Source organism: Epinephelus fuscoguttatus, linkage group LG3 (assembly GCF_011397635.1).
Source record: "Epinephelus fuscoguttatus linkage group LG3, E.fuscoguttatus.final_Chr_v1".
Taxonomy (NCBI): Eukaryota; Metazoa; Chordata; class Actinopteri; order Perciformes; family Serranidae; genus Epinephelus; species Epinephelus fuscoguttatus.
Window position 1 is genome coordinate 27,077,553 of NC_064754.1, and position 8,862 is coordinate 27,086,414.

Genomic DNA, 8,862 nt, shown 5'->3' on the forward strand with positions numbered 1-8,862 from the left:
CATCTTCTGAGCTTTTGACAATATCACATGGTAAATTAAATTAAAAATGGTCCTCGTAAACTGCATTTGTTAAAACTATAGATGTTCAAACTTAACATGACTCTGAGCATCTCTACAACAAAGTAAGTCGACCTTGAGCTGAGGTTATTTCTTAATGGCTGTTTCTAAGATCAAGAATGAACTGCTGGGATCAACTTCCTCATGTTGTTACAACCTCCACATTTCCAAAAACAAAAATATGTGTGACACACCTGAAATAAACCAAGCATTGTTGAGCAGTGTAACAGCAATCATTATTTATTGCATATTATGACCAGCATAAGCTTTACCACATACTGTAGCCTTTCATCATGATTAATATAAAACCCAGCTTTAAGCATTCAGCTCAGACGGAGCTCTCTCTGATTATAGTAATCTAACTCATTAAGTACCGCTTGCAGACCTGTGGTCAGTTGCTCTGTGCTCAGTGTTGAGTTTAACACACTCAGCAAAGAGCCTCAGAGGGATTACAAACACTGTTTGGCCCAAGTCTGATCGTTTTAAAATTTCATATAAAAAAATACCTGATAAAATAAGGCTGAGAGGCTTTGTGTAATAAGGCAGCAGTTTTCCTTCATATCTCCAGAGGCTAATAAAGCTAAATGGGCGGAGAGGCGTAAACTTTGGTTCAGACTATCTTTAAGTTCTTCATTGCAGACTCCAGACTCTAAAAAAAGAGACATCAAAAAACAAAATTCATATTAGACATGGGGAAACATGTCAGCATTATATTACACAAGTAAAACATTCAGCAGATCAGTGTGTTCTTGTGTGATCTGTGCAGGTGTCCACCTCAATATTTAGAACATACACATTTGGCGTTTCACATTTAAACCATAAATTGATACAGTAAAGACACATATTGCTGCATTAAAAAAATCACCAGAATACAGCAGATTATGTGTTTAATGCTCAAAATTGTCTGGCAGAGGACCCCTAAACCCCACATTCCCTTGTGTGTGTGTGTGTGTGTGTGTGTTACCTTGACATCCCAGATGCCCATCCCTCCATCCATGCCGGTGGTGCAGAACTTGGTGCACTGGTTTCGTCCTCCTTCCAGTACTGAGATTTGGCTGAAATATAATTTGACACAAGTCAAATAAAACCATATGATGTTGCCGCAAGAAATTGCTTGTTTCCAAAAAAAAAAAAAAAAAAAGATTGTGATGATGCCTTTAAAAAATTAACTTATGTTGTGTGCGTATGTGAAAATCAGCAGCCATACTATTGAGTTCAAATTGTAAATTATTGCCAGGTGGAAAGTTTTTTCCTTTGGTCTGTGAATGAGTTCCCAAATTAAGCATTGTTTTTGACCCTGCATTAATGAGAAAAATTTGACTTAGAAATATTAACCAACTGTTTTGAAAACTGATCTACAGTCCAGCATGCACTACTATTTCAAACTTTACAACATAAACATTGTAAATTGGTCTCTGTGTATCTCCTGTTAGATTATTAATGCAGAAGCTGACAAAGAACATATAAAAGATATATAGATATACACAAAAATCTCCTTGGTACCTGACAGGAAGTAAAGACCAAAGCTGCTGCCATAGCAACAGAAATGGTCTACATTTTCTCTCCTCACCTGATGCTGTTCTTGTGCAGGGTGTTCAGGTCCTTGTCGGTGCTCTGGGTCTCTGAGGCCCGACGGTCCAGGTTCTGGAAACGTTCCCTGGCACTGATGCCCTTCTGGGCTGCCTGCTTAGGAACGTCCAGTTTGCCCCCAAAGGTCAAGCTGGCTTTGGCACCATCGTACACAAACAGCACTGGGTAACAGTCATGGCCCTGGAGGAACAGAAACACATCAGGATGTAGGTGGAAGACAGTTTGTATGGATATAATATCCATGTGGTCAAATGAGACTTTAGATCTCACTTGTGATTTTAGTTGTATTACAAAGATACAGTCAGAAGGCTCAAAGCCAGTTTATGTAAAATTTTGACAATTATTTTGATGGCATACATTTGTGTCCCCATCTATTGCAATGGCTTTTAATCCTACCAATGGATGGTCCAATCTGATGTACTCTTGTTCACGTAGCGCCCAGTTAGACAGAGGTGTAATCAGTTAAAATGACTAAAAACACATGTGGGTGTGTTCAAGGCCTTTAAACCCTGAGGCCACCAGGACGCCCCATTAATGACTTCAAAAGGAACTGACTCAAGACAATCATGGAAAATGAAGGGCAATTCAATTTGCCATTATCCTGTAATTGCCACATAGACTGCACTGTTCAGCAAAAGTGACAATGCCTCACTTTAAATTACGGTTTTCTGATTTAGACTTTTGTAGCTTTCTTATCCACATTACTGGTGTTTTGTTTTTTTTTACCTCAGAGAACATATACCCATTGCCTCAATTAGATTAAATATTATTAAACATTAGATATGAACAATAAACCAAACAAATTCTCACATTGTCGATACCAGGATGCAAATATTAAAATATGAATGAGTGAGTCGGGATTTAAATGGCGGCTTAGTGCTGAAATGTGTTGGTTCTATCAAGTGCAGACTCTTCCAATCAGTCAGGTAGACACACACAAAATATGTAAAAGTGTTTAAAATAAAACAAACAGAATGATGGATATGTATTGGATACTCACAGCTGCCACTAAGCTATTCTCAGTGATGAAGGTGACACACAGCAGAGGAAGTGTCTCAGAGCTCAGACTGTTCACCCTGTGGAGTCATAACAAAGGTCAGAGTCCATGCCCACGCCCCCAAACACACATAAACACACATAAACACACAGGTACGCTGCCCTGCCCTCTCTTACGTGCTGGTCTTGCCTCCCTCTGCGACAGACACAGTGGAGTCATGGGAGGTCCAGGCCAAGCGGTTACCGGAGTGTGAAAAACACACGCTGTGCACCCAACCGCCGCCTCCAGTTGAGGTTTGACCTGCTGCTCCAGACCCGCCAGACTCAAACAACATCTCTCCGAACGGCATCTTGCTGCCCCAGGGGGTGGGGCCAGGCTTCTCCTCCACCTCCTTAATGTAGGCTGAGAACACCCTGTGGGCGAAGGAGAGAGGGGTCAGGATGTGAACAAGACACAAGAGAAAAGAAGGAAAAGAGGACAGAAGCAGTGGCTGATCATCACTGTGAGGTCCAGACGAATCTGATTTATTATAAATTCGGTGCCATCTTTTAAAATCAGCTGAATGCATATGAAGTGGGGGTATTTTTGTGGGATAATTACGGATACTGTTGGACTTCAGATTTTTGATAAGGTGAGGAGTTAAGGTCTAAGTCAGTCTTAAAGGTCTAGTTTGTAGGATTTAGTGACATCTGGTGGTGAGCCTGCAGAATGCAACCAACTGAAACTTGTCCTGTGTGCTATAAATGATATAAAGACATACAAATGGCTCACTCTACAGTAATGAAAACACAACAGTTCTTAGTTTCAGGTGATTAGAATCTAGTGAAAACATACTTATGAATATTATATTCCTTTTCTGCCAATATACCACCTAAAACCTACACACTGGAACATTCAGTTTGTTGATTCAGCCAAAAATCAACCTTATTCTGAGAGGGGTTTTGCAAACTGTGAAGCACAGGACACAATACATCTTTAGAGCCTTGATTCAAACAAGGAAAACTTGTGAGAAACCTCAGGAAGAATAAAAAGGAGGAATAAGCAGAGAGAAGTCGTGTTGTAAATCAAAAATATTATTCAAATGTCTGTGTGCTACTTTTGATTCCCTCATACCTGCATTTGAAGTCACAGCATCCAGCAGCCAGCAAGACATTGTTGGGATGCCAGTCCAGACTGAGGATGGTGGAGCGGATCGGCTTCTTGATGTGCTTACACACCCACCTATAGGTTAAAAGTGCATGGTTCATAATAATCAAATGCAGCCTCCCATGTAAATCAGTGGCAGGAAGCTACTCTGAGAAAACCTCACCAGTCGTTTTCCTGCTCAAAGTAACAGATGGAGATGAGGCGTGAGCCGCTGCCTACAGCAAACTTGTTCTCTCGTGGCGACCACTTCACACAGCGAGCAGCTCGGTTGATCCTGAGGATGACCAGGGTGGGCTTCCATGTGCCCTCCTTTAGGGTCCACACATAGGCGTTACGGTCCGCTCCACAAGTAACTATACGGTTACTGTCTGGAGCCCAGTCAATACCTGCAGGAGGAAGAAACTATTATTGCTACTTTATCTCTGTGCATGCATCATGAAATATGTACTTAAAGGAACAGTTAGACATTTTGAGAAACACATATATTTCCTTTCTTACTCTCTTTACATTATACAACATTTATTCAAGAACTAGATGTCATCATGCAACTGCAGCCTTCACAAATATACCAAGTATTGAGTTAGAGAAACACTGCAAGTGCTTTTAGTCTTTTTAAGAGGTGAGATGTAACATCAAAGTAATGGGGTGTTCAAGGTCTTCTTTGATGTCTGTATGCTGCTATGACTATCTTATATTAGTATAAAGACTGGGAACAGGGCAAACAGCTAGTCAGGAGTCTTGTCATCACTGTGTGGTTGCCTGGCAACCAGCAGAGACTCCAAGAAGTCACTGCGCCCAGTTAGAAATGGACCGAATCACAGTGTTTGTTTAAAAGATCTTCCAGGTAGAACGCCCCCAATGTCACGTACATAAAATGAAATGGCACTGAGCAAATATGCCTTAGTTGGTTAGTTTGTAGCCACTTACAAAGAGGCCCACTTAAATAATTAATATCAGTTTAAGTATACACTATATTTTGAATATTTTCACTGCTTTACCATGCTGTCAGACAGCCCTTTGCGATCGGGAACTGAAGCCATTACCTCACAGCCTCCAGACTCCATTGACAAAACAGTCAGCTGCCTCGATTAGTGTGTGTGTAAAGCAGTGAAAATATTTCAAGTACACTTAAATTGATATTGATCTTTTTATGTGGGTCTTTTTATGTGGCTAAAATAATTCAAAACTGCCATTTTTCTACCAGGAAGTGTTAGCACGACATTACAGCGATTCCGTCTGTAGTTAAGCTCGTAACAAACGTCGCACTTGTACGTAGTAAACAAACAAGATATAACCTGCTAATTGGTGAGTTTTATGAATGGTAGCAGGTGGATTTTGTCACCTTTGGACAGAGCCAGGCTAACAGTTTCCCTCTGTTTCCAGTCTTTGCGCTAAGCTAAGCTAACCAGCCCCAGGCTCCAGCCTTATACCGGACATACAGACAGAAAGTGGTATGGATCTTATCATCTAACTCTCGACAAGCAAAGCAAGTAAGTGTCTAAAATGTCAAACTGTTCCTTTAAATTCTCTGGTTTATTAGGTCCCACAGGAGAGGACGGTGGTTGGACTTTAAAAAACATGTTTAGGAAATGCATCACCAGTCACTGAAAATCAAATAGTGGATTGGGTTTCCAGACTATGTGCTACTTGACATGTTCAGCTAGTAAAGGATTTTACAAAATTTTATATGTTCACCTTAACGTCTCTAAAGTTGGTGGTGAACGAATACAAAAACTATTAAAGTAAATAACCGTGTCTGCGAGTATGTGACTGTGTCTTACCTGTCACCTGTCCATTGTGCTCCTTCAGCTCATGGATCCTGGTCCACTTGGCCCCATCCTTCTTGTAGATGTGGACCTCGTGGTTGTTGGGGCACAGGGCGATCTCTGACGAACAGAGACATATTTATGTACACTGTGCATCAACAGAGAAAGCGCTGCAGGTCAGTGAAACATATGAATGTGAAATTCATTAGTGTGAAGACAAAGTACAGACTGAAGGGAGAAGTTTAAGGGGCTGATCAGTGGAGTGGAACACAGAACAGCTGACTGGCTGCACGAGGACAGAGAAAACTAGAGAAATACAGTATGTCTCAGCCTGCAGGCAGCTCACAGACACATGGTATCTCTAAATAGACAATGTGCGAGAACTGCAACCTTCCTTCCCATAATGTAGCAAACCCTGCACGTTTTAGTCAGCAGATGAGTCAGAAGAGTTTGTCCGAGAGCAGCAGTGTGGGTGCTTTAGTGTGCTTTTTTTTTCTTTTTTGGTGAATGTTCAGCCTCCGAACTGCTTACAAGTTGTGTGAAACTACAACTGTATGACTCTATGACTCGACCACAGCACTGTTAACATCCGCTTTGCCCAGAAACCAAAGCTCTGATCAAAACAGCCAAATATGGCATTAATTTCCTTCAGCTAACGGAGCACAAGAGCCTCTCAGAAAGGCCCCCAGACACCACCCTTACTGTTACAGGAAACAGGAAATACCTTCTCCCACCTGGGAGCCAATCACAAACCACCGACTATTACACTATTTGTTCTTTGGCTCAGACTCTAGTTGAAGCAAGATGTTCCATGATGTCTGTGATTAAAAAAACGGTGTGCAGTTCAGAGCGGAGACAACTCAAAGTCATTGAAGTGCAAGCCCCGAGTGACCAATCAGGGAAGGCGAGCAGACTTACGGGTACGATCTTTGTTCCAGGCATGGCAGCTAATTGGTTCCAGCAGGAAACTGTGGTACGACATGACCAATCAGATGTTAGAAACGGACCAGGAAGGGGTATCAGCCGCTGGGAGATAACAGTCAAGTCTAGAAAAACAGAAGTTAAAAGATTTTTGTTAGAAGGAAGAAGCGAAGAGAGAAAGAAAAGACAAAGATACAAATTATAATTAATTAAATTACAATTTTCTCACAGTTGTTTGAGACTATTTGAGGTAACAGAGAAGTAAAAGTATCAGCTGATTTTAACCCTCTGTGCACAGATAACTTATCTCACTCAGGTTAATGAAATCCAGACTTTCAGAGGCATGAGAGGAATGATGCAGGTCAAGGGTAACGCACTTCCCCCAAACTAACTTTACTCTTTACACACCCAGGAAATAAAGACACACATCTCCAACACGGTCTCAAATATTAAAAGCACTATTTTTTTACATAATAACATCCATGTCTCTGTGCTCTGGGTGAGTGTGTGTGGGTTGCAGTGCCTGTTGCACACTTTTAGCTTTTTCCTTAAAATACACTACCCTCACAAAGTGTGTGTGTGCGCGTGTGGGTGTGTGAGTACGTGTTACTGACATGTCTAAACACACTCAGTCAACTGTTAAATATTTTCTAGGCTACTTACCCTGAGGGCCGGACAGAGATGGATGGGTGAATAGCTGCAGAGATGGAGAGAGAGAGAGAGAAGAAAGAGGCAGAGGAAGGTGGCGGATCAAATAAAGATGAGGGTGTTTCAGCTCGCGGACTCTGGCCAGTCAACGCGAACGCCAACGACAGAGTGAGCTCAGGAAGAGAGAAGCCGAGCCGAGGAGAGGGAGGAGAGGTCAGAGGGGGGAGTGGAGGAGGGTACAGTGAAGCTCAGAGGGGGAGACATACAGGAAGTTTGTGCTTGGGCTTATGCTTGAGGCAGAAAAAAAGTCATGGGTGTAACTGTTTAAAAATGTGGGAGAATGGGAAAAAACTTTTCATTTCTAACAAATAAAAGAGTTTTTGCTTCAGTAAAACTCGGAAGAGAGGGAGGAGCGTGAACACAATGCAATGTTCTGCAAAAAGGAGGAAGTAGAAGCTGAGGGGAAGTGAAAAAAAATGTATGAAGCATGAAAGAGACGGAAAAAAAGAAGGGGGAGGGACATATGTCCACTTCTGCATAAAGAAAGAGGAACAAGGAGAATGGGAGGGAAGAAAAGTAAACTGCAAAAGGGGGGAGGAGAGGTGGCGTCAAGCAAAAGAAGTTGTTCACTATAGAATATATTTGCTCCAGTTTTTTTCCCCCTGCATTTTGAGTCCCTTAGTTTAAGCAGTTTAGGTTTCCCAACATCAAGTTTTATGCCTTCCCCTGAAACATGCCCTCACTTTTACTCTGGAAATTTAAAATCAGCCTTAGAGGTTGTCTATGGTTACACACTCCTCTCTCTGTGCTGGTGTAGAATTTTCCTGACTGCTCATAATTTCCTTTTGGGGTTAAGAGGAAGATTAAAGACCCAACAAGTCAGTGAGAACCTACAGGGTCTCCAGGTCTCTCTTGTTAAAGAGATTTTTAATCTCAGTGGAACTTCCTGGTTTAAGAAAGGTTAAATTAAATAAATAAATACAAGCTAAAATTAAAAAAAAAAAAAAGTAAAACCAAATTGTGTTTCTACAGGGCCTATTTTCTTTTTTTCTTCCTACTGGGAACTTTATTTATTTATTTTTTACTTTTCTCATTAACATCCATAACCCTGGACGTTTTTTATGAATTATTTCAATGTAAATCTGTGAAAGATTTAAAAAAAAAAATTAATTTTAGTTTTATTTACATAAGGAAGCAGATGCATTCATCATGACATGAGTATGGCAATTCTGGGGAAGTAACCCTGATCATGATCATCCAACATCATCATTACTGCATGAAAGAACTTATGCACTGGTGACAGTCTGCTCTGTTACTTTACCCAATTACTTTGTTGTTTTAGCCAAGCTTACAACATGGCAACTTTGAGAGTGATGGCAGTGTCGGCCGTCTGGTCCACCACATTGGCCCAAACTGAAATACATCAACTACTATTAGATGCATTGCCGTGAAATGTTCTAGATATTCATGGCACGCACATTCATCTAGAAACACTAGATTTAATTTCTGCAATGCTTTGGTTTATGACCAAATAAGTGCAAAACTCAATCGTTTAAATGCATATTGCATGCAAATCTGGTGGCATCCCATCAGCCTCAGCTGTACTCTGTTAGTTAGCAAATGTCAGCATGCTAACACGCTACGCTAAGATGGCAGACGTGCAGAAAATCAGGATGTTAGCATGCTGATGTTATTATTTAAAGCACAGATGTACTCAAGTACAGCCTCACAGAGCAA

The 8,862-nt window shown here is 41.2% G+C and overlaps 1 protein-coding gene across 1 annotated transcript; it reads right to left on the bottom strand.

The window, feature by feature from the left end:
- Nucleotides 1-268: 268 nt before the first annotated feature.
- arpc1b (actin related protein 2/3 complex, subunit 1B) lies at nucleotides 269-7,321 on the bottom strand. The gene is made up of 10 exons (XM_049572999.1): nucleotides 7,141-7,321; nucleotides 6,475-6,602; nucleotides 5,572-5,676; nucleotides 3,954-4,176; nucleotides 3,758-3,865; nucleotides 2,821-3,057; nucleotides 2,648-2,723; nucleotides 1,628-1,827; nucleotides 1,022-1,112; nucleotides 269-706 (listed from the first exon to the last, which is right to left on the bottom strand). Exons 2-10 carry the CDS (start codon nucleotides 6,536-6,538, stop codon nucleotides 668-670), a joined length of 1,143 nt encoding a protein of 380 aa, XP_049428956.1. The 5' UTR covers nucleotides 6,539-6,602; nucleotides 7,141-7,321; the 3' UTR covers nucleotides 269-667.
- Nucleotides 7,322-8,862: the final 1,541 nt, after the last annotated feature.

What these genes read in the sequence shown, in the direction of transcription:
- arpc1b (XM_049572999.1), bottom strand. Translation starts at nt 6,538, where the DNA reads ATGTCGTACCACAGTTTCCTGCTGGAACCAATTAGCTGCCATGCCTGG. An exon ending in TTTGAGCAGGAAAACGACTG is followed by an intron (nt 3,866 to 3,953) that starts GTGAGGTTTTCT and finishes TTTAACCTATAG; the next exon opens with GTGGGTGTGTAAGCACATCA. An exon ending in CTGCACAAGAACAGCATCAG is followed by an intron (nt 1,113 to 1,627) that starts GTGAGGAGAGAA and finishes ATTATATTTCAG; the next exon opens with CCAAATCTCAGTACTGGAAG.